Below are 26,010 nucleotides of genomic sequence, written 5' to 3'. Positions count from 1 at the left end.
TCACTTTTTGTCTAAAATGTATGGCAGATTTATATTGGTATGAAGTACAAGTATGGTATCAGGCAATTCAATGTTTCATTTGATTTGATTTGATTTTTTTTAAATCTTGGCTTGTGGAAGGTCAAAAAGCTTCCAGTGGGAATGTTGGAGCGACCAGGAAATTTGGAATTGCATCAATGATTGTAGCTGTGGATTTGAGGTGTTGTCAATGCATCAAGAAAACGAACATCTGTTTGTCTTCAGTTGTGGTTTTATTCATCCAAATGATTATTCACTGTAAATGCAGATATACAACTAAGAATGCTTATATACAACAGTGAGAATGGCTAAAGATGCACCTCGGCCTATTTATGCCCAATACTAAATCAAGCAGGCTATTGCCGAGACAAGCAAATATGAAATGCTAAACTAGTCAACGCCAGTTAAACATATTTCTCAAGAATGGTTAATTTAGATCAAACGGGAGAAAACTTTTTACACATTTGAGGTAAATCGTTGATATAGAAGTTGGATATTACGTGTCGTGACGATGGACCACCCCCATACACCTTGTTTCTAGGAAGGAATTCGTAAATCATGCGAACACATGCTTTTTCTTAACCCTTATCTGAACCCCCTCTCCTGTCCTCCAATCCATTATGATCTCATAATAAAAACGAACCTCCTTTTCAGAAGTTTTGGTACATAAAACTCAATGATAACTTTTAATGGTTTAGTTCAGTTTTGACCACATCTGCTGAGTCATCCTGACCTTTCTCCAAAAACCTTGTCTTCAGCATTCTCAACTGAGCTTGTTCATCAGCAAGTCCTGTCTGTAGCTTCTCTTGTGAATTGATAATGTCCAACAACAACTGAAGAGCACTGGAATCCTAAAAGAAGAAGGAAAAAAAAAACACCTGTACATAAAAATATACACTTTTTTTTTGGTTTGACTGGGCTAATCTGAACAAGAAGCCTTGACATCAACCATGTAAAACATTTGCTGTCATGAAGATGCGTTTTAAATGGGGATTGTTTTTCAGGAAAGGTTCGACAACACCATAACGTTCTTTTTGCAAGACCCTGATACTCTCTCACTCCCCTTCCCTCGTCCAAATAGCTAAGACGAGACGAATGACATTACCTGCTGGGTGAGTTCGTAACCCTCTTCTTCCATTGTTGTAAAAAGTTCCATGGTTCGTTCTTTGAGCAATAGCTGTTCAAAATCAGGATCTTGCTGTTCGAAGTCTATTTTCAGTCGTTTATAATCACCATCAACATGATCCAAGTCCATGAATATATTCATGGTTCCACTCTGTATCTGCTCAGGTGAAACAAGCCCAAGAGTGAATATATTAGTCATTGTGCATGCCAGAGATAAAACATAACATTAACTACAATGGCACTTGGTAGAGCGCATACCCACACCAGACTGAACAGTTTATGGTTCGTCTCCCACTGATAGGCTGGATCTGCATCCTGACCTTAAACAATCTCTCAATTGTGAAGAATCACTTAAAAAATTAGTTTCCTGATCTTCATCAAAATCTAATGAATTATTTGTTGTCACAACCAACCTGTTCACAAAGTTTCATCTGAATACATCCAGAACGTTTTTAGATATCATGCTATATCTAGTTTTTGACGCAATCATTCATTGGTGAAGAATCATTTTAACAAGCTCAAATGAGCTAAGATCCTCGTCCTCTTAATGATGACGTCATAAAAACGAATATGACGTCATTGTGATGCATCAGGTTTGCGATAAATTATCTGTGCCAATGCCCGGCTTGATTCCCGCAAACAAAATTCAAACAGCTTGCCTAGTTTCGGAGATAATGGTATCGGCGATTTCCATTCGCGGTGATATTATGACAACTTTTTTTCTAGGAAGAATTTCCAAAATCTGAGATGGTTACTGCCTGCGCGTGGGCTTTCTGCATATACATGGAAAGTTTCACGAAGATCCGATGAAAACTCTGGGTTGTGAAACAAAAATAGGAATGACGTCATAAAAATTGATATGACGTCATAGTGATGTATCGTATGTGCGGTAATTCATCTCTGCTAATGCCCTGTTCGATTCCCGCAAACAGAATTCAAAATGCTTGCCTAGTATCGGAGATAATTTTTTAGGCGATTTCCATTAGCGGAGATATTTTGACGTCATAACTTTTTTTCTAGGAGGAATTTTCAAAATTGGAGATGGTTACTGTCTGCGCAGGGTATTTTTACATATATATGCCAAGTTTCAGGAAGTTTCGATGAAAACTGTAGGTTGTGAAACAAAAGTCCACAAGAAGAAGATGAAGAACAACGTGAGTAAGACTTAGAGATCCTCCACGAGGATCTAAAAATTCTTAGATCCGAATCTTCACCAAAATCGAATTAATTCGTCCTTGGCACACACCCAACATGTCCACCAAGTTTTGTCTGAATCCTTCCATAACTTTGTCTGTGAGTAGGATGTCTCAAAAACAGGCATGCGTGAGAACTTAACGTCCGTCCACCTTAGGTGGAGGAGGTAATAAAAGGTGGTATCGTTGCAGCTGTTGGGTTCATCCAGTTTCCTGGTTCGAATCCCGATGAACCGTATCAAACCAGTCATGATGGCCGACTGATTTATCGTTCCGTGTCTGATTACGGGCCTGTGTGCCACGATATTGCACCCCAATGCACCAACCCAGGGATGGTCCTCGTACTGGGTGCTAATCACCTGCACCCAATCTGTCCTTTAACAGGTGTGTATAATTACCACTGAAGGTGGACAGAGGTTATGTATTTACTCCTGTTTGTGAGTCGGATATCTGTTTTGTTTCAGCAGGGCCAGGGTGAGGGGGAAGCATTGAAGAGGTGTGGTGAGGGGGAAGCTTCGAGAGGATGGGGTGCGGAGAAAGCTTGGAGAGTGTGGTAAAGTGAAGGTATTGTGGTGAAGAAGAACACGTGGTGTGTTGCTAGATAAATAAGGGAATTGAAGCATTTTAATGTTTTGAAAACTTTTCAGAGAAGAAGCATTTTCTTCAATTAAGATATTTAGGAAAAAGAGATGTTCAGGAAGTATAGGTAGAAGGTAGAATAAGGTCGCTTCTGAGTGAAAGGGTTTCTTTCATTTTATTTATTTATTTTTTAAGTGAGTGGGAAATAGAATCGCATTGAAAAGGCAGAAAGGACAAAAGTTTTGGAAAAAAAACAAACTGGGAGACAAAACAACCTCAAAACCAAGACCATTGAGCAACAGTTATCCGAGAAGGGCAAGTCTGCACATTTAAAAAAAAAAAAAAAATCCAACACATACTGACAACAAGGTAGGATTCATCACGGAAAAATTTTGATGAGAATACAAACAGCAGACAGGGACGAAACTAACAAAAAAAATGACAAATGCAGTTTAGAAAATTTCACTTTGATTCAGGTGGAAGGAGCACATGTGGAACCGACCTACATGTGGACAAACACTGAAAAGGAAGCAATTATTAGCAATATTATGATGATTATCACTTAAAATACAGTTCTTTCCCGAATAACCATAACAGTAATAACTGGAACTGCAGCTTATAACTGCGAGCAGTAGTGCCCAATACCAGACGACACCCGCTCAAATGACGATGCCATCCCACACTGCCCCTTGCGTATGACGATGCCATCTTGTGCCGATACCATCCCATGCCACCCGTTCCAATGACCATGCCATCCTATTACAACATTTTTTTTATCAAACTATTTTTCCCCATGGACTCACCGACAATGACTGCAATGTCCGTGCTGAACGGCTTTGCACTGCCTAAAGCCGCTGTCACACCTTGACGATTTAGCCAGCGTATGCCGATTTATGAAAAATTTGTCTAAAACGCTGGCACACGTCGAATACGTTATGGGTACGTTTTGTATACGTTGAGAGCAGTCTGAAAAACACTGCCATACGTCGTAGTACGCTGGCTTTAAACGTTGAACTTTTGGGTTGTTCTCAAATTTTTGCATGCTTGAAATTTTACGACGTATGCCGGCGTATGACTCACATGTTGCGCTACGCTGGCCATAAGTTGTAGGCACGTTATGCGGTCGTTGACACACGTCGACACACATTACTTGTAAGTTACTCATAAGTCGAAACACGTCGAGGTAATGTTTAGCGTACCCGAAACTTATTTCTAACCTATGAGTAGCGTTTTGTAAGCACGCTACACGAACGTTGTTCACACTTCGCAACACATTACTTGAAAGTTCCTCATACGTCGAAACACGTCAAAGTAATGTTTAGGCTACCTGTGACTTATTTATAACCTATGAGTAATGTGCTTGAGAATTATTTGTGAAGCATGTCTTACGCACAAATACATATGTAGACGTATTTGACGTCTTCAGGACGACCACAGATCTTACTGAACGCGTTTCTAACTTACAGATACCGTATAATGGCGTATTGGCAGCGATTAGGGGAATTGGTATATAAAAAGGGGCTTCACAGGAGGAACCCGTCTTTTTTTTTAGACTTCGTGGTGAGTACATGTCCATGTCATTCTGAGAGATGGAGGATACGGCAAGGCTGAGACGACAATACCTACCTGTCCTCCAAAATCAACATGACCTCATCGAGTTGACACTGCACCAGTTGCGTGCCAATAGAGCCGGGAGAAGAAGACGTGAACGGAGGAGAAGGAACTGGGTCAGACCATGGATCGGGAGGAAACGCCATTACGGCATATATGACCAGCTTATGGTGGAACTCCAGACCAAGGACCATGCATCCTTCATCAACTTCCTGCGAATGCCCCCAGCGATGTTCGATGAGCTGCAAGCCAGAGTGGGTCCAAGGATAACCAAGCAGTACACCTTCTACAGGGATCCGCTTGAGCCTGGCATGAGGCTGGCACTGAGCCTGCTGCTGTCGGTGCCGTGACTGCAGTGCTGTGGAAGCGATTTAACTCGTTCAATGAAAACAATTTCAATTGCCGAGCACCAGCGTCCAAAAACAATAGGCGAGTGACAGGTATTTATTAAAAGTGAAGTTGCAGCCTCTGAATAGAAAACCTCATGTAATTGTCGACGATACGCTGCCACGCTATGCATACCTTAGACTATCGTTGGGCATAGGTTGTGGACGCCTAAACCACGCTAATCAATCATTGGTATAACTTATCTATAAGTTATCGAAGCGTTCTGTGTTCATTACGAGTACGTTGTGCATTTGTCCAAGTCGTTTTGAATACTTTAAAAACTGAAAAAAAAAATAAAAAAAAAACTTCATCGCGGGAATGAGAAAAATAATTAGCCGAAAAGAACATCGAACAATGGTGCAAAGTAGTCTCCTATTCGTGGACGCAACGAGGATCCATCATCACCCACACCCTCCCCATCACGCTCACCTACTACTACTGATGTGGACCGACTACTACTACTACTACTGACACGCTCACCTAATACTACTACTACTACTGACATTGACATCTACGCAGCATGGAGTCTGGGACGCTGACGGGTTCCTCTTGTGAAGCCCATTTTGTATCTACCAATTCCCCTAAACGCTGCCAAATCGCCATTATACGGTAGATGTAAGTTAGAAACACGTTCAGTAAGTTCTGTGGTCGTCCGGAAGATGTCAATCAAATTCGTCTACATACGACAATGTGCGTTTGAGATTCGTTACACATAGGTTCAAAGCACGTTACTCATAGGTTAAAAATTAAGTTTGGGGTATGCTAAACATTACCTCGACATGTTTCGACTTATGAGTAACTTACAAGTAACGTGTGTCAACGATGGCGGAGCGCGCCGAGAACTTATGCCAGCGTATGCGAAACTTGTGAGCCGTACGTCGTAAAATTTTCATCATGCTTGAAATTTCACGACGTACTAGCCGTACCACGGAATATGACAGCGTACTTCATTGTTTTTCAGCGTGCTCCTAACTTATACACAACTTACCCATACCGTATTCGACATGTGCCAGCGTTTTAAACACAATTTTTCATAGGTCGGCATACGCTGGCTAAATCGTCAAGGTGTGACTGCGATGTTGACACTTCCAATTTTCAGGCGGTTATGATTTAAGTCGGCGTGCGGCAGGTTTTTAACAGGCTACGCCACGAGTTCGTATGCGATACGTGCAGCGCGCTATGCCTAAGTTAAACTATCGTTGGGCAGAGGTTGTAACCGCCGACAACAGGCTAAGCATTCGTTGGTATAAGTTATCTATAAGACAACGAAACGTTCTGTGCCCGTTACTAATATGTTATGAATACGACCAAAACTTAAAAAAAAAAACTCAAAACTTCAGCGTACGCCAACGTTTTACATACATTTTTATACGTTGCCATTGCTGGCTAAAACGTCAAGGTGTGACCGCCTTAACAGAAAGTCACTGCATTCGAACTTATGCTGGATCAGATCGCAAACCTTTTCCCTATGATATCCTGTAATACCATAGTTTGAAACTCTTTGTCCATAGCCAATATGTGGCAGTGAATGGGCGCACAGGTCATTCACATTGCTGAGATACACCATAATCCCAAGGAGAGCCCTGAAGACTTGTACCAATGCCTCATGGCATTTGAGGAGGATAACTTGCTGTGATGAGATGGTGGCATATTCCACCGTAGCCAGGTTGTCACTGAAGAAGAGGAGCTATTTCCACCACTGGGGAACTTCATTGTGCTCATATGGCTTTGCCTTATCCACACCGGTCTCTCTGGACTCTTCAAATAGCACTGTGGAACCGAAATGTGGTCCCGCACCCTAACCTCCATAAAGTCAAAGATATCCTAAGCACTCGATTCACAATTAGATGAGATCCATAATGCTGAACGTACAAGGTCCGTGCATACCTCAATGTCTCGACCACAAGTTCCCTGCTCGGCATCGTTCCCATTGCCACACCAGTCAAGTCTTACCAGGGACACATCCCAACAAGCTTATGGAGTCCTGTCTCCTCTGCAAACAAGTGGGTCATGTCGACTACCGCCATTTCCTCAGTGAGTGTCCTTACCTTCCCGAACGGGATTGTAGGTACATTGCAAGAGCAGGCCAAGGAGCTGCCATATTTTAAGAGTCAGTTGACAAATCAGGAAACTTAACATGTGCCTTTGTGGATGAGGTTCACAATTCCAATCTTTCCACTAACCTACTTGCCCAGGTCCACCAGTCCCCATATCTTGATACCTTCCATGACCACCACACTCTCCGAGTTATCACCGACAGTGGTGCCGCTGGAAACCTGATTCGTGCTGTGATGACAAAACTGTTATGACAGTTATAACAAAACAAGGTGGATGAGTTGGTTAGGTGAGAAGAACAAGCAGATGAGATGTGTGGACTGATGAGCTATTAGCTGCTTTTCACAGAGCCCAAAACGCTATTTTGACCCATACAATTGTCCTGCCTTGCCCTAATGAACAGCTACGGACTGTAACCGATGGTTCTGTCAAAAAATGCAGCATTTCATCGACTCTGTACATCACCGGAGGCGGTCCCTTTGGGTGGTTGCCTGGAATGTCCTATCCCCAAGAGAGGATGATCACCTGTCTCTGTTATCATCTGAGCTCAAGCGTTTGGACATCGGTATTGCAGCACTCTCTGAGGTTCGGAGACCGTATTGCGGCGAGATAATGGTGGGTGGTTACACCTACTATTGGTCTTGTCGCTCTGATGGTTACCATACTCAAGGAGTTGCTGCAGCTGTGTCCAATAAGCTGACCCCAATGATAATTGAGGTAACACCGGTCAACGAGCGTATTATGAGACTAAGGATTCGTCACTCATTAGGTGTCATTTCCCTGGTCTCTGTCTATGCTCCGACTGAGGCGAGTGACCTCACCATGAAGGATGCATTCTACGCCATGCTCGAGTGTGGTTGATCAGTGCCCCAGACGAGATACACTTCTGGTCTTGGGGGATTTCAATGGATCGACTGGAACTGTTTGGGATGGTTATGAGATATGTGTTGGTCCCCATGGGTCAGGAACTATGAACCAGAATAGCACTAAGTTCCTTGACTTTGCAAGAAGTCATGGACTTAGGGTGGCTGGTTCATGGTTTCAGCGCCCACAAGCTCATCGCTGGACTTGGTATTCCAACGCTGGCGGTGTGGCAAAGGAGATTGACCATGTCCTCGTTGACGGTCGCTGGAGGATGATCCAGAACTGCAGGGTTTACCCGAGTGCTCAATTCCTCAATACTGACCATGGGCTTGTTGTAGCAACTCCAAAGCTGCACCTTAAATCCTGGAGAATGGTACCATCCCAGCCAAGGCTGGATGTTGGCAAGCTCAAGGATGAGAGAGGAGCTGAGGAGTTTGCGAACAGGCTGAGTGGACATTTGGGGTGTCTGGGTGCTTTGCGGAGTCTTGGAGAGTTGGAGAGTGCCTTCAAGACCACCGTCCTTGATGTTGCCGGTGGATGTCTTGGAATTCACCGCAGGGCAAAGAAGAATTTTGTCTCTCAAGGGACACTGGATAGCATTGACCAGAGTCGCAGGGCCAGGCTGAATGGCAGAGCTGAGCTGTTCAGGGAGCTGAGGCGTAAAACTACGTGCACTAAGGGTGGACAAGGAGGCCTATGTGCGAGGAATCTGTGAGGGGGTAGAGCATCACCTGTGGACATGTGATTCTCATCCCGCTTACAGGGGAATTCGCGCATTGCGTTCATCCAAGCCCATCACTCGGAGCACTGCAGTTAGAGCAGAGTGGTAAGCTCTTGTCAGAGAAGTCTGAAGTGAAGGCCCGCTGGGCCAGTTACTTTGAGCGGTTGTACCAGGCTGATCCCCCAGCTGTCGAGTTGGACGTCAAGGGTGTTACAATCCCTGTTGCTGACCCTCCAATCAACTGTGGTCCACCTTCGCTTGTGGAAACACGGGCTGCGGTGAACCGGTTGAAACGGGGAAAAGCTCCAGGGATCTGTGGCTTCCATGCTGAACTTCTCAAGGCTGGTGGAAATGCTGCACTCGTGTCATTGCATACAGTTTTGTGCTCTGCCTGGAACACAGGCATCATCCCAACTGATTGGAAGAGGGGCCTTGTTGTCCCTCTCTGGAAAGGGAAGGGTGATCGCCAAGACTGCAACAACTACCGAGGGGTGAGGCTGCTCTCAGTGCCGGGCAAGGTCTTTGCTCGGATAATTCTTGATAGGGTTCACCACCATCTGCTTGAGCACCAGCGCCTAGAGCAGTCAGGCTTTACACCAAAGAGGTCAACGATTGACCATATCCTTGCTCTTCAGGTCCTCACCGAACGCAGACGAGAGTTTCGGCAGAGGCTGCTTGCAGCCTGTGTTGATCTCTGTAAAGCGTTCGATTCAGTGAATCGGGATGCCCTCTGGAGGATTCTTGGTCTTCGTGGGGTGCCATCAAAACTGATCGATCTGATGTCTGAACTCTACTCTGTTACTGAGAGTGCTGTGAAGTGTGGTGGTACCATCTCTGACTTATTACCAGTTGTTACTGGAGATCGTCAGGGGTGTGTACTGGCCCCCACACTTTTGAGCACTTGTCTGGACTGGATTTTAGGGAGGATGTAGGAAAGATCAAGCTGCGGTGCATCGTTTGGGAATGTCAAGATCTCGGACTTTGATTTCGCAGATGATGCAATCATCTTTGCAGAGACTTTAGATATCATTTTGGGGGCCCTCGAGGTGCTGAATGAGGGTCTCGGGATTACGGGTTTCTTGGGTCAAAACTAAGATCCAGGCTTTCAATGACATCTTGGATGCTGCTGTCCTGTCTGTGTCTGTTTGTGGTGAGGATGTTGAGGTCATGGAGAGATTCACTTACCTTGGCAGTGATATTCATGTCTCTGCTGGCTGTGAGTCAGAGGTCAATAGATGTCTGGGTCGGGCCTGGGGAGTCATGGATTCACTGGATCATGGGGTGTGGCGCTGCCGGTACCTGTGCGGGAGGACGAAAGTCCGAGTCTTCAGGTTCTTGGTGCTTCCAGTCTTGCTCTATGGATGCGAGACTTGGACTCTGACCAAGGATCTGAGACGGAGACTTAATTCCTTTGGTACCGGGTCTCTTCGGAGAATCCTTGGCTATCGCCGGTCAGATTTTGTGTCCAACGAGCGGTTGCTGAGAGAGACTCGGATGAGATTTGTTACCTGCATGGTCCGTGAGCGTCAGTTGCGGCTGTATGGACATGTGGCTCGTTTTCCTGACGCTGATCCTGCTCACAAGATTCTCTCAGCGAGGGAGTCTCGTGAGTGGAGGAGGCCAATGGGCTGACCATGTGCCTCGTGGTTGCAGCAGGTTGACCAGCATCTCAAGGAGATGGGGATGGGCCTGGCATCTGCCTGGGGGAAGGCCAAACAGAGGCCCCTGGAGTACCGGCCGAAAGTGGACGCAGCGACGCGCTGTTCTGGCACATGCTCCCATACCTGACCTGACCTGTACATCACATGCAATTGAAGACATCACCTAACAGGATTCTTTTGCACCAAATTATGTGGGTGACAACCTACCTGGCTGTTATGTGAAGTGGAGGCCCTTTCCATTGCTGCCTCAATAAAACATGACAGTCCCTTCATTATAAAATCCAAACATTATACTTCCATCCTCACAGGTTGCAATCCCTGCGTACAAGCTTACGAGAAGCTCTGTCATGGCGAAGTCTCAGCAAGCCCTCGTATATCCATGTTGCTTCCCAATGTCAGACATTATCAGGCAACCATATGACACTTTACTGGATCTGCCAATGTCCCATCTGATTTTGCCAGCTACAATGCCCCAGATTGCATAGACACGACCTGCCAAATCTGTGCCTCTGGAAAGCACAAAGAAGAGTTTGTAGTCCTGCATGTATCAGTCCTGGATATTATCTTCGGCATGACTCAACTCCCCTTCACCAACAGAGCTGCTTGGTCAGCAGTTCAGAGTGCCCAGACTTAAGGCAAACTCATGCACACCTGGTACAGGGGACCCGGCAATCAAATAAAAAAAACAACATAAAGGATATCAAATGATGTCTTTTGGTCGCTTCAGTTACCAAGGATGGCCTACTAGTAGTCTGTGACAATGAGACCCTTTGCCCAGTACGTGAGTGCATCATTGTCCTGCATCAGGTGCTCAACGGCCTACTAACAGCACTACACATTCAGCTGGACCACTTGACCCATCACCAACTTCGTTCCACGATTCATGGCTATTTCTACGCTGACCCCGAGACACCAAATGAACGAGACCCACAAAATACCCCGAGGACCCCGAAAGACCCAAGGACACAAAAGTCCAAGAGGACCCAAAAGCCCCAAAGAACCCATAAGACTGAGGACTCAAACCCCGAGGACTCAAAAGACCGAGACCCAGAGGACCCAAAAGACCCCGAGGATGCAAAAGACAAAGAGGACCCAACCGACCCAGAAAGACCCCATAGACCCAAAAGACCCCTCTGACTCTTCAAGACCCATAAGGCCCTTTTGACCCCGAACACCTTTTAAGACCCCTTTGACCATTTAGGCCCCCAAGACACTTTAGACTTCTGGTTCTGGGCTTGGAGCGTCGACACGTCTCGTTCGGGGCTCTCTGCTGACGATCTCAAAGTTAAGTTTTCGGTCGTTATCTGTCCCGTTTTAATTGTTTATTCTCTCACTTACATGTTACTGTATGTTCCTAGTTCGGTTTTGTTTCAAAAATTGTGCTATTTTGTGAGATTTTGTCGACTTTGTCTTACCGGACGCTTGAGGCCTACCCTTGAGGCTTGAGGCCTACCGGTTACCCTCGGTGTACGATCGTGTTTTGCTTTTTCTCCCCATTACCTTCAATGTCTATCTTCCCCACTTTCCTAACGTCCCCCCAACTAATCCCTCCAAACTAATCACTCTTCTTATCTCAAATCCAAAAAAAACTAACAACAACAACAAAAAAACGCGACCTTTCTCCTTCCTCATTTATGACTGTCGATTCTTCTTCTTCTTCTTCTTCTTCTTCTTCTTCTTCTTCTTCTTCTTCTTCTTCTTCTTCTTCTTCTTCTTCTTCTTCTTCTTCTTCTTCTTCTTCTTCTTCTTCTTCTTCTTCTTCTTCTTCTTCTTCTTCTTCTTCTTCTTCTTCTTCTTCTTCTTCTTCTTCTTCTTCTTTCTTTTTCTTTTTTTTTTTCTTTTTCTTTTTCTTTTTCTTTTTCTTTTTCTTTTTCTTTTTCTTTTTCTTTTTCTTCTTCTTCGATATTTTTCTCCAACACTTCCATGACCTAATCTGTTAAACTCTCTCAAACATTAATAATAACCATAATAAAAACGATCTCATAAAATGCTTCATCTTCCTCCTTCACACATGTGGTACTCTTTACTGTATCAGAATGCAATACTCTTCTACTATTTAAACAGACTGCTCTCAATTCGACCTTTCCTTCATCCCTTTCCGAAAAAATCTAACTGTTACAGCGTTTCTTCTCTCCATTCTCTGGATTCTCCTTTATTGCATCCATCAAGAATTGTGTTCAATAGCATCTCTGACCTAAAACTTTTTAAAACCCCAGTTTGCTATGAATGTTCACTTTCCATCAACCATTCTTTTTTTCCAACTTCAGTGCCAACTCACCCCTCTCACCCCTCACTCTCAAAGCAACCAGCCCACTCTTCCAACTTCAGTGCCAACTCACCCTTCTCACTCCTCACTCTCAAAGCAACCAGCCCACTCTTCCCCCTCCAAGCCTCCTTCTCACCTCTCTCAAAAACTCCCACCTCACTTTTCTCCCACCATTCATCCCCCTCACTCATCCTTCTCAAAGTTTCCCCCCCTCTCATTCACAAAGCTGCCTCCTTCCACTGCCCTCTCACCTCCATCTCTTCACTCCACCTCCTCAAATCCTCAACTCCCTTCTTCCCCTCTCTTGTGCCCCCTCTCCCCCAGCACCACAGAGCCTTTTCTCCTCCTCATCTGCCCCCTCCCCTAGCTATTCTGCAACCCCCCACACTCTTTCAACAACCCTCCTTACCTACCCCCCTCGTCCCTTGTCCTACCCTCCCCTCCCCACCCCCCACCCCCTGCACACAAAGCCTCCTCCCCTCTCGCTTCATTAAAAGTGTGGACCTCAAATATCCGGGGCCTTCGCTCAATCCTTTCAGATCTTTCCATACAGGTTGCAGCTGACAAACCAGACATAATCTGCTGAACCGAAACTTTCCTCCTCCAAGACGTGTCTGACTCCCAAGTATCTCTCCCTGGTTACTCCCTCCTCTGGTATGACAGACCTGAGCCTCGTCCTGGTGGAGGAGTTGCTCTCTTCATCAAAGACTCTATTCCTCACTCACCATGCACTGTCCTCACTCCCTCACACACCCAAGAATACCTCTGGCTACGGCTTCCCCTCCACTCCCACGTCATGTTTATATGTGTGTTGTACCGTCCACCGAACAGTGATGACTCCATCTACACCTCACTATCCGAAAACATGGACCAACTTCTATCTTCTCATCCAAACTCTCTCTTCCTCATATGTGGCAACTTCAATTGCCATCATGCCAGTTGGCTAGGTGAGGGTACCTCTCTCACCTGTCATGGCACCTCAGCAAAAGCTTTCTGCGACTCATTGGGACTGACTCAATCGGTCAACTTCCCGACCCGGATCTCAACCAATGGTACTCCATCTCTTCTGTATCTGATTTTGACAAATTTCCCTGACAATATCTGCTGCTCTTCCTCTGCTCCAATCGGTTCTTCTGACCATGTCCTTGTCAAAGTGGACATCTCTCTGGCTATTATCAGAGAACCACCTCACCGCCGTCGAGTCTGGCATTTCACTCAAGCCGACTGGCAGGGTCTCCAAGCAGCCCTCAATCGTATAGACTGGTCTCCCATCGCTACTTTCTCCAACATCAACTCATCCTGGGAATTCTTTCAAAGAAACTTCCTCTCCCTCATGCACAGATTTATCCCCTCTCGTCTTCAGTTGTCCTACCCTTCCTCCCGCCCTTGGTTCACTGAAGCTTGTGGTGAGGCAGTTGTCCTGAAACAACTTGCCTTTGCCTCATGGAAAGCAAACCCAACTGAGGGCAATCTCAGTTCCTTCCATAACGCTCAGAACAAGTGTGTATCTACCCTCAGGAGAGCCAGAAAACAACATCTTTCTCATCTCAAGTCTGAACTCTCAAACCTCTCTCCCTCTCAAAATCCTGGTGGCATCTAATCAAATCTGTTTCTGGTGTATGTTCCCCCTCCATCCCCTCCCTTACCTCAAATGGCAGCACTGCTGATAGCGCACGTGAAAAAGCTGAATGCCTAAACTCGGTGTTTGCAGCTAAATCTTGTATCCAAAACCCATCACTTTCTCTACCCATCTTACCCAGTCGCACCCAACTGTCCCTGGACTCTGTGTCCTTTTCTCCTGACAAGGTGGAGAGCTTGCTGTCAAACCTCGACTCAGATTCTGCAACCGGTCCAGACGGCATCAGCCCACGTGTCCTCAAAGCCTGCTCTTCTGCTCTGGCTCACCCTCTCTCTGTTCTATTCACCCTCTCATTTGCTCAAGGTCATCTGCCATCTGCTTGGAAATCAGCAAACATCACTGCCCTGCATAAAAAATGTGCAAAAACAGATCCCTGCAACTACAGACCAATCAGCCTTCTCCCAATCATCAGCAAGGTGATGGAATCCATCATCACTTCAGACATTAAATCCTTCCTCTTCTCCAATGGCTTGATTTCCAATCATCAATTTGGTTTCAGACCAGGTCACTCTACCCTGGATATGCTGCTTCTGCTCTCCCAACAATGGATGGAGGTCCTCAATGCCAGACAGGAAATCCAAGCCGTATCCCTGGACATATCACGTGCTTTTGACAGTCTGGCACCCTGCCCTGGTCACCAAACTCTCTTCCTATGGTATCCAAGGCCATCTCCACTCATGGCTCGCAGACTTCCTCTCCTGTCTCAGTCACCGTGTGGCCCTAAATGGAGTTCTTTCATCCCCCCTTCCTGTCCAGGCTGGAGTTCCTCAAGGTAGTGTTCTGGGCCCTGTTCTTTTTCTGGTTTTCATCAATGATCTCTCCGACTCTCTGGAAAATCCTCTATATCTCTTTGCTGATGACTCCACCCTCTGCCGTACCATCGGTCATCCCTCAGACCAGCAAGCAGCAGCTTCTTCGCTCACTGCTGATCTGGATAAAATTACAAACTGGTCCAACACATGGAACATGTCTTTCAATCCGGACAAATCTCACACACTCACTATGTCTCTTCGAAAGGACCGTTTACAAAACCCCCCCATCCACTTTCTCAACAATCCTCTGGAAGAAGTCCTTTCTTTCAAGCTTCTGGGTCTCACTATCTGCCATGACCTTTCCTGGGAAAGCCACATTTCAAACCTCGCCTCCAAAGCCAGTCACCGACTGGGAATGCTCCATCGTGCAAAGTCCTTCCTCGGCCCACCTGAGCTCCTGACCACTTACAAAGCTTTTGTCCGCAGCCTGATGGAGTATTGCTCTCCCCTCTGAGCTGGTGCTCCTGCCTTCCACCTTTCTCGGCTTAACGCTGTAGAAACCAATGCATTTCGGATCATTGGTATCTCTCGCAATGAGGCTGAGTCTTTGGGCCTCTCACTCAATCACAGCAGGTTGTTCGGTGGTCTTTCTGTCTTCTACCGTCTCCTCTCCAGCCTCGCCCCCCCATTTTCTCTCTGCAATTTGTCCCCACCACATTTCCGCAGGGCGCTCAAGGTCCGCCAACAACCCCCTTCTGGTAAAACTACCAAAATCATGAATCACTGCTCACCTTCACTCTTTCATTCCTCTTTTTCCCAACCTTTGGAATATACTCCCTCACTCTATTCATTCCCATTCTTCCCTCCAGGCCTTCAAAACAGCTGTTCACCATCACCTCTTATCATCCCCCATTCAAATCCTAGATCTTTTCTACCCCCGATAATCCACCCAAGCCCACCTCCTTCAAATTCCCTGCTTTCATTCCTGAAAGTCCCTGTAATATCCATCTTCTATTCCCCATGTTCCCTGTCCCATCCCTCTCATTTACACAGATCTCCTAATGTCTCTGTTCCCCACTGTTTTGTCCTTCCCACTCCCTCCCCTCCTGTCTCATGTCCCCCTTGATGTGCGTTGTGTGTTCGCTCTCACACGAGCCTCGACAAGGTATACAAAAAAAAAAAAAAAAAACTTTAGAATCCTTCATCCTCTTCGACCTTTTAGAATCCCGAAGATCCTTAGACTCTTTTCTACCCTTAAGATTTTTAACCTTAACGCCTTTCAGACCTTTCCCTACCACCTTGAACACCCCATTTGACCTTTCGACCTTTCCAACTTTTCAGACTTGTAAACATTTCAACTAGACCATTTAGACCTTCCCTTTACAATCAACAACCTTTCATTTAGTACATCCTTCCATTTATTTGCCACAAAAATACACGACACAAAACAAGTCTTGGCAAGGGTCGGCAATCTCTGACTGTTTTCTTGTTCTTATATTGCGAGAATGTGCCCCCTCAAACACCACATTGTGTATGGTGTATATCAAACAATGCAACGCACTCCACGATAAGTTGGTCCACTTGTGCATAGAGCTACGGCCGTTGGATGGATCTCCTGCTGTCATCCGTACTGATCCTGCCCCCGACTTCACACGTCCGATCCATGACGAGCTCCTTAAACAGAATTGTATGAGCATTGGGATTGGTCACATTAAAACCCCCAACAAGAATCCCATAACAGAGAACACAGTTTGTGAATTAGAGGATGAACTTCTATGGCAGGACCCTGTGGGAGGTTCGGTAACCACACTAACTCTCGCACTGGCCACTGCCAGTCTGAAGTCACGTATTTGCCCGCAGGGCCTGAAATCTGAATGCTACAAAGTGTCAGACCATTGTGGGGAAAAAACGCACGCACACCCTCACAGTCGGGCACACTGCAGTTCACTGCACATGGAGGATGCCTTCCTACAACCAGCACTAAACCCACCGGTGCCTCCATGCATCTTCTCTGAGCTGTTTACACGTGCTGAGGTGCTGAGTCCTTCCCATTCCCTGTTGGCAAAGTACCAGATACCCTCTCCGATGCATCCCCAAAGATGGATACTTGTTGATCAGATAACACCCAGGCTGGTGAGGCCATCCATGAGACTAGTGAGGATCATGCTAACATATCCCTGACCTGCTATACACCAAGATGCTCCAGCTTTCTGAGCTGCCAGTCAAAGTGCTTTAAGGATTATGTTTTGGACTTCTTCGGTCATATTGTGGTTACAATACTTGTCAAAATGTAGTCATGGGGCATAATAATCCCGAAAGCCAGAGGGCAGTCTACCCCTATGAAGGCCCCACAAGTACATGATATGTCATGGTACAAGATATTTGTGGTCTCAAACATCTTAAGTACTGTAGTCCTTGTATTTGTTCAACAGTATATACTCATCCCTCAATACACACATGAATAGTTTATTGTCAGTAACCAATTACTTTCACAAGTTTTCTCCATGTGTAACACTGTGCGTTGGCTGTTTAGGTTAGACACCATCGGGCGTTCTTGGGATGTGAAATAAAATGAACGAATCGTTGAATAAGGGAATGAAAGAAGAGAGAAAGGAAAGAAGTGTTCATGCCAGTATGGGTTTCACACCCTGGTGTGGGCTCATGCGAGGAGTGATTGATCAAAGGTCAGGTGGGTTCATGGCCGGTTTCTCTGATTCAGCATGAATGTTCATGCTCTGAATAAAGTTGTTCCCAATTTAGTAAGACCAGTGATTGGACGACGTGTGCAGTCTGAAGATTCCCTTTAAACTTTGTGGCACACGCGTGATGAAACTCCGAAAATCCAGGCTCTCCCAGCATGACAATGCACCTTGACAAATTAATGTGTCTATTCTCAATCGTTTGGAGGAGAATAATGTTGAAAATGTGCAATAACCAGCCCACGGACAAGACTCTAACCCACTTGAGCCACTGAGATTATCTTATAATGCTGTCTGAACACCAGATTAAAGTCCCCACATCATTAAAAAAACTATTATCCCTCGTTTTGTCATAGCCAATTAATTCTTATCTTGTTGTGTCCCTCGCCCCTCCGACAAGGTCAAAGACGAGTGGACATTAAAATGAGCTTCACTTCATCCGACCGACCGATCATCTGCTCATGTACGTACTTATGTGTGCTTGATATTTCAAAAACCGTTGAACATTTCGCTTTCACATTGCTAATATCTATTCCTCATGGCATTATCTCAACCTGGTTTGACGATGGCTGTGATTGGTTGAATTCTGTTGCCATGGCAACCATTTTAGTAACTTGGTTTCTGCATGTGATATTTCAAAAAAAAAAAAACGTTCAAGATTTATCTTTCATATTACACACATCCATTCCTCCTATTGCCCAAAAGGCGGGGCATCTCGAGTTTTTTTTTTTGACAGATGATGGTCTGATGGATGACAGATGGTACAGCAGAGAGTGGAGTCATCAGCAAAGAGATAAAGAGGATTTTCCAGAGAGTCTCCTTGTTTTTTTTTAATTAATTTGGTGCAACAAACTGATCGAAATGGAAAATAAACTTCGACTTCGTTTTAAATTGGGAGAATTGGAATATTGCACTTGCAGCGATGGAGAGTTCATGGCAAATCGAGAGGTATTCCAATACCTTTCTTTGTAAAAGATTGTTTGTGTACACACGTAAGGATGTATATATTTTTTCACGCACCTTTGTGATGACGTCAGAAGCCTTTTGAGCACTTGGAAACTGCTTCAAGTCCTGTAAAAAGATCAGCATCTTGTTCGTGAACAAACTTAGCTGTTCTTGTGAAATTTCCATGTCAGAAGAGTGCATGAGCTCGTTCCTCACTTTAATCACCTGAAAATGGATGATCATAACAGTAAGTTTTCTCCTTGCATCATCGTATGTCAAGATCTACCGTCAAGGTAAACAAAGCCTTTGAACTTCATCATCAATCGACTACTGCAAAAGGGATCCTCTGCATGTGTATGGGTAATTCCATGGGAAAAGTTACCTGGTGGCTATTTTTTGAAAGTACATTTTTCATTAAACCTTGTATACCATATGACAGATCATGAATTGTAATAATTGAATTTTTGCAATATTAGCTTCATCAAGCATTGTCTGTATACATTGTGGTAGCATCTCCGGACGTTAATTAATTAACGTCCGGAGATGTTACGTCCGTTACGCTCAGTTGTTATGTCCGTTACGTTACATTTGCCAACGTACTGCCTACTTGGTATCATTAAATATTCCTCAAATAAATACTGGGAATACAATGACGTACCTATACCAAGCTGCTATACCAGATTTAGTCTTCTGTCGTAGAACAGTTCACAGAAATTTGTGAGCAAAACGATCATCATGCTAAAGCGGGTATTTTGACGGTTACGTCCGTGACGAAGATTCATCATACCGCCGCACTCAGGCAAAAATTCTTAATCTCATATAATTATTATTTCCTGGCACCTTTGTGTTCACTGCACAAAATAAATTAATACATCTTGTACGATAACCTTGTTCTTCATGAAATATTTTTGAGAACTGCCAATAAGTTCTGTCTGAATGTTACGTCCGTTACGGGGGAATTACCCTATTATGTACTGTGACTTCACCTGCAATTCTTTCTCTTGTGCTGTGATGCATCCCTCCATAATTTCTTGTCCTGTTTTTCATGTGCCTCATTTTGTGTCTGCTGACCCTTTGCCCCCATGTTTGTATGCTCTTCCATGAGCCTCAATAACTGTATTATTATTTTTATTATTATTATTATTATTATTTTTTAAACCCTTCCTTTTGCAGGAATTTCTTCTTCTTCCGTCTTCTTTTTTTTTGGTATACATTGTCGAGGCTCGTATGAAAGCTAACACACAGAACATATTGGAACAGGAGCAGGAGACAAGAGGGGTGGGAGAGGGAAGCACAAAACAGTAGGGAGCAGAGACATTAGGAGAACTATGGAAGGGAGAGGGACAGGAAGGGGTACACGGGGTAAACAAGATGGACACTGCAGGGACTTTCAGGATGGAAAGCAAGGAATTTGAAGGAGGTGGCTCTGGAGTAGATGAACGGGTAGAAAAGATCATGATTTTGGATGGGGGAAGATATGAGATGGTGAGGAACAGCTGTTTTGAAGACCTGGAGGGAAGAGTGGGATTGAAGAGTGTGTGGGAGTTTGTTCCAGAGAAAGGAAAAAAGAGGAATGAAAGAGTGAAGGTGAGCAGTAATTCTTGATTTTGCGAGTTTCACCAGAAGGGGGTTGCTGGGAGACCTTGAGTACCCTGCAGAAATATAAGGGGGGGGGGGGGAATCGCAGATAGAGCAGGGCAGGCGAGGCCAGAAAAGAGACGGTAGAAGACAGAAAGATAACAACTTGCCTGCGGTGAGAAAGAGTGGGAGACCCAAAGACAGCCTCATCGTGGAAGATGCCAATGATCCCACAAGCCTTGCTTTCCACAGCATAAAGCCAAGCCACGTGAAAGGTGGAAGCACCACCCGAGAGAGGAAAGCGGGACTCCATCAGGCTGCGGAAGAAAACTTTGTATGTGGTGAGCAGCTCAGGTGTGCCAAGGAAGGACTTTGCACAATGGAGGATGCCCAGTCGGCAACTGGCTTTGGAGGCCAGCTTGGAAATGTGGTTTTCCCAGGAAAGACCATGGCAGACAGTGAGACCCAAAAGCTTGAATGGAAGAGGATTGTTGAGAAAGTAAGGGGTGGGGGTGGTTCCAGACGGTCCTTTCAGAGACATAGTAAGAGTGTGAGATTTGTCAGGATTGAGACATATTCCAACCAGCTTGTGATTTTATCAAGATCTGCAGAGAGTGAAGAGGCTGCTGCTTGCCGGTCTGATGGATGACAGATGGTACAGCAGAGAGTGGAGTCATCAGCAAAGAGATAAAGAGGATTTTCCAGAGAGTCTGAGAGATCATTGATGAAAACCAGAAAAAGAACAGGGCCCAGAACGCTACCTTGAGGAACCCCAGCCTGGACAGGAAGAGGAGATAAGAGAACTCCATGAAGAGTGTGATAGGAAAGGAAAGGATTCCATGAAGAGTGTGTGACACGTGTTGACTGTGACAGGAAAGGAAGTAAGCGAGCCATGAGTGGTGATTGCCTTGGATACCATAGGAAGAGTGTTTGGTGAGCAGAGGGGGATGCCAGACCATATCGAAAGCTCACAAGAGGTCTCGGGAGATGGCTCTGATCTCATGTCTGGCATTGAGGATCTCCATCCATTGTTGGGAAAACAGAAGCAGCATGTCCAGGTTAGAGTAACCTGGTCTGAATCCAAATTGATGACCGGAAATCAAACCACTGGAGAAGAGGAAGGATTTATTGTCGGAATCGATGATAGATTCCATGAACTTGCGGAAGATTGGGAGCATGCCGATTGGTCTGTAGTTGCAGGGATCTGTTTTTACACCTTTTTTATGAAGAGCAGTAATATTTGCTGATTTCCAAGCAGATGGTAGATGACCTTGAGCAAATGAGAGGGTGAATGGAACAGATCGAGGGTGAGCAAGAGCAGCAAAGCAGGTTTTTAGGACACGTGGACTGATGCCGGCTGGATCAAAATCAAAGTTGCAGAATCACAGTCGAGGTTTGACAACAAACTCCACCTTGGCGGGAGAAAAGGACACAAGGTCCAGGAACAGCTGGGTGTGACGGGGTAAAGTGGGTACAGAAAGAGATGGGTTTGGGACACAAGATTTAGAAGCAAACACAGAGTTTAGGCATTCAGCCTTTTCACGTGCAGTGTCAGCTGTGTGGCCATTTGAGGTAAGGCAGGGGATGGAGGGGGAAGATACACCAGAAACAGACTTAACTCGACACCTCCAGGATTTAGAGGTGGGAGACAGGTTTGAGAGTTCAGTCTTGAGCTGAGAAAGATGTTGTTTTCTAGCTCTTCTTAGAGTAGACACACACTTGTTCTGAGCTTTGTGGAAGGAACTGAGATTGTCTTCCATGAGGTGAAGATTAGTTGTTTCAGGACAACTGCCTCCCTACAAGCTTCAATGTACCATGGGTGGGAGGAAGGGTAGGACAACTGAAGACAAGATGGGATAAATCTCTGCATGAGAGAGAGAGAGCAGGTTTCTTTGAAAGAATTCCTAGGATGAGTTGATGTCGGAGAAAGTAAAGATGGGAGACCAGTCTAGAAGTTTGATGGGTGCTTGAAGACCCTGCCAGTCGGCCTGAGTGAAATTCCAGACTCGGCGGTGCTGAGGTGGTTCTCCAATAACAGCCAGACCGACGTCTACTTTGACAAGCATATTGTCAGATGAATTGATTGGAAGAGAGGAAGTACAGCAGATATTTGTGGGGAAATTGGTCAAAAACAAATCCAGGAGAGAGGAGTACCCTTGACTGAGATCCTGGTCGGGAAGTTGACAGATTGTGTCAGTCCCAACGAGTTGTAGAAGTGCTTTGCTGAAGTGCCATGGCAGGTGAGACAGGTGCCCATACCCAGCCAACTGGCATTATGAGAATTGAAGTCACCACATATGAGGAAGAGAGAGTTGGGATGAGAGGTTAGAAGTTGGTCCATGTTTTCGGCAAGCAAGATGTAAATGGAGTCATCACTGTTTGATTGACGGTAGAACACACGTATAAACATGAGGGCGGGAGCGGGGGGATGGGGTGGGGAAGCCATAGCCAAAGGTAGTCCTGGGAGTGTGGGGGAGTGAGGGCAGTGCATAGAGAGTGAAGAATAGAGTTTTTGATGAAGAGAGCAACAAAACCACAGGACGAAGCTCAGTTCTGTCATACCGGAGGAGGGAGTAACCGGGGAGAGATACTGAAGAGTCAGAGATGTCTAGAAAGAGGAAAGTTTCTGTTAGGCAGATTATGTCTGGTTTGTTCGTGTTCAAAAAGATCTGTTATGTTTGAGCGTCGGCCCCAGATGTTTGAGGTCTGCACTTTTAAGGCAGAGGCAGGGGAGGATGATTTGTGTGCAGGGGAAGGGTAGTGTAGGACGAGGGAGGAGAGGGGGAGGTAGGGAGAGTTGTTGACAGTTTGTGGAGGATTGCAGAAGAGCGAGGCAAGAGGGCCGGATGAGGAGAAGGAAAAAAGGCTCTTAGGTGATGGTATGGGGCACAGTGGGGAGTAAGAGAGGTGGCAAAGGGAAGCAGAAGATAGGAGGAGGTGGAGGAATGAGATAGGAGGAGGAAGGGCAAGGGAAGGAGGCAGCTTTATGGATGTGAGGGGGGACAACTTTGAGAAGCGGGAGTGAGGGGGAGATTTGAGGGAGAATGGTGGGAGGAGAGAATTGAGGGAGGAGGGTGAGGGGGGGTAGATTTTGAGAAAGGAAAGAGAAGCTTCGAGGGGGAAGAGTGTAAAGGTTGCTTTGAGAGGGAGGGGAGAGAATGAGAGCAGGCATGGCCAAGGGGCAGGAGAGCAATGGAATAGGTGGGGAGAGGGGAAGGATGAGACTTGGTTGTGGTATGTTGAAGAAGGGAGCAGGCAGGGGGAGGCACAATATTTGAGGGGTTGAGAAGAGGAGGAGCTGTGATGAGAGGAAAGAAAGAGCATGTTTCAGATGTTAAGGACAGTGAAGTATTTGGATATATATCCAAATATCGATTTGGATAGAATGGAGCCCACATATGTTAGAACACCACACAGTTTGGGACACCAGAGGAGGAGCTGTTAGTAAAGCAGAGGACAGTGAAGAGGTACTAAGAGGAGGTAGGATGAGGGGCAAGATGGGTAAGGAGAGGGTATAACAGGGGACGAGGGGGGGGAGGTAAGGAGGGTTGTTGAAAGAGTGTGGGGGATTGCAGAATAGCTAGGGGAGGGGGCCGGATGAGGAGGAGAAAAGGCTCTGTGGTGCTGGGGGAGAGGGGGCACAAGAGAGGGGGAAGAAGGCATTTGAGGAGGTGGAGTGAAGAGATGGAGGTGAGAGGGCAGTGGAAGGAGGCAGTTTTGTGGATGGGAGGGGGGGCAACTTTGAGAAGGATGAGTGAGGAGATGAATGGTGGGAGAAAGGTGAGGGGGGAGTTTTTGAGAGGGGGGCTTGGAGGGAGAAGAGTGGGATGGTTGCTTTGAGAGTGAGGGGTGAGAGGAGTAAGTTGGCACTGAAGTTGGAAAAAAAGAATGGTTGATGGAAAGTGAACATTCATAGCAAACTGGGGTTTCAAAAAGTTTTAGGTCAGTTATGTGATTAAACACAATTCTTGATGGATGCAATAAAGGCGAATCTAGAGAATGGAGCGAAGAAACATTGTAACAGTTGGATTTTTTGGCAAGGTATGAAGGAAAGGTCGAATTGAGAGCAGTCTGTTTAAATAGTAGAAGAGTAGTGCATTGTGATGCAGAAAATAGTACCACACGTGTGAAAGAGGAAGAGGAAGCATTATAAGAGATTGTTTTTGTTATTATTATTAATGTTTGAGAGAGTTTTCAACAGATTAGGTCATGGAAGTGTTGTAGCAAAAAAATTGAGGAAGAAGAAGAGGAGGAGAAAGAAGAAGAAGAATCAAGACTCGTGAGTGTGCAAGGAGAAAGGAGAAAGGTTTTGAGACAAAGCCAACCTCTGCCACCCGATGTTGCACCACCATTTTGCGATGGGTGGTATAAGTAGCCCAGAGCTTTGGTTCTCAGCGAAACCAATGAGTGCAACACAACTGACCTTTTTAAAGTCCAAGAATATCATTTAAATCGATAGCTAAACTTAAACTTTTCCCGTCACTGAGGACATATTCTTTGGCAATCTTTTCACATCACTTGAGATGGGTACTTTTCCAAGTAAATCATATTGAGGGAGGAAATACAAGTAAAAATCGATGTATACAACGGGGAATCTGGCTCAGGCCTAGGTCACATTTGCCACGGTGGCCGTGGGGTCTCCAAAATATGCGGCCACAAGCAATTATACGGCGGGCGCAGTATTTCTACGGTCACACAATGTAGCAGTCACATACGTTTTTATTTTTCGGGTAGCCGCACGGCGTATTTAGAAATCGTGGAGACCGAAAACGTGGGGGTGCCGTACGGTCTTTGATTTGATGTCGCACGGTGACCTTAGGGCGTCGCTGCGGCGGCCATAGAATTTTCAAGGCAAACGCAAGATGCCCGCAAGGCGACCGCAGAGGGCCCTCAGGCGAACGTGCGGCCAGACTGACGGTAACGAGTGGGTATATATATATATATATATAAGTTCTTTTTTTTACTGAAATAAAAATATAACAGTATATATAACTGAATATACTATAACTATAATATACCATGGTGCCCCCAGAATCCGAACGCCCCATTGTTTGAACAAATTGGAATCCGAACAATTTTTTCGAGAAAATTTTGCCCTAAAATCCTAATACATTTAAAAAAAACCGAACACAACGTAGCGTTCATGTTTGTTCACGTGTCTCCCCCACCTGTTCGAGCCGCATCTTCGCGCTTTGTTCATTCAGTTCGTCGGTGGAAGTCCTCGTGAAAGCATCTCGAGTGTGTCGATCGATACTTTAGGCCTCAGTCACATTTGCTCTACGGCGAGGATACGGCGGCCGTACGCCCTCTGAATTGACAGAAACGTGCGGCGGCCGCAGAGAAATTGAGGTGGCTTCAGGGAGGCTTACGCCGTTTGGCTATATTTTACAGGCCATTAGGGCGCCATGGAATAATAGCGCGGAGTTATAACTTTTTTTCATTTCTACGTTCGGCGTAGCAATTCGACAAGCCAAGATATGATGTAGATGTGTTCCACGTCGACCGTACGTAGGGCGTACGGTGGGCTTGCGTTATTTGTGCGGCTGCCGGAAGCTCTTCTCAATGAAAAATGAATTTTCCCAACCCCCAAAAAATTAAGGCGGCCACACTATTTCCACGGTCGCCGTACGGTGGCCTTGCGGTCTGTGTGACTGCCTGCGGGCAATGCAGGGTCGATGCACGGTTCCCCTACGCCCGCTGTGCACCTACGTACGGCCTCCGTGGCAGTCTGTGTTGACCATGCGTCCACCGTGCGCTACCGCTAGGGATCGGAGTATAGGTGTTTGCCTATACAGTGGTGCCCCCAGAATCCCAATTTAATTCGTTCCAGGAGGCTGTTCGGATTACAAAAAGTTCGGATTCCAAAAATATTTTCTCAATAAGAAATAATGGAGTGAATCAATCCGTTCGTGGACCC

General features: G+C 45.7%; 1 protein-coding gene across 1 annotated transcript; it reads right to left on the bottom strand.

Annotated features, from left to right (window-relative positions):
* Positions 1-232: 232 nt before the first annotated feature.
* C3HXorf38 (chromosome 3 CXorf38 homolog) lies at positions 233-18,773 on the bottom strand. Its single transcript, XM_085874651.1, has 3 exons — positions 18,591-18,773; positions 1,124-1,300; positions 233-869 (listed from the first exon to the last, which is right to left on the bottom strand). The coding sequence occupies exons 1-3, from the start codon at positions 18,756-18,758 to the stop codon at positions 705-707; spliced, it is 510 nt and encodes a 169-aa protein (XP_085730777.1). The 5' UTR covers positions 18,759-18,773; the 3' UTR covers positions 233-704.
* Between the last annotated feature and the right edge of the window lie 7,237 nt (positions 18,774-26,010).

This window comes from Eptatretus burgeri, chromosome 3, assembly GCF_056783735.1.
Source record: "Eptatretus burgeri isolate ZD-2024b chromosome 3, Ebu_testis_v1, whole genome shotgun sequence".
Classification (NCBI taxonomy): domain Eukaryota; kingdom Metazoa; phylum Chordata; class Myxini; order Myxiniformes; family Myxinidae; genus Eptatretus; species Eptatretus burgeri.
This window is presented reverse-complemented; position numbering and strand designations above follow the sequence as displayed.

What these genes read in the sequence shown, in the direction of transcription:
- C3HXorf38 (XM_085874651.1), bottom strand. Translation starts at nt 18,758, where the DNA reads ATGATCATCCATTTTCAGGTGATTAAAGTGAGGAACGAGCTCATGCAC. An exon ending in CTTCTGACGTCATCACAAAG is followed by an intron (nt 1,301 to 18,590) that starts GTGCGTGAAAAA and finishes TCACCTGAGCAG; the next exon opens with ATACAGAGTGGAACCATGAA. An exon ending in GTTACGAACTCACCCAGCAG is followed by an intron (nt 870 to 1,123) that starts GTAATGTCATTC and finishes TTCTTCTTTTAG; the next exon opens with GATTCCAGTGCTCTTCAGTT.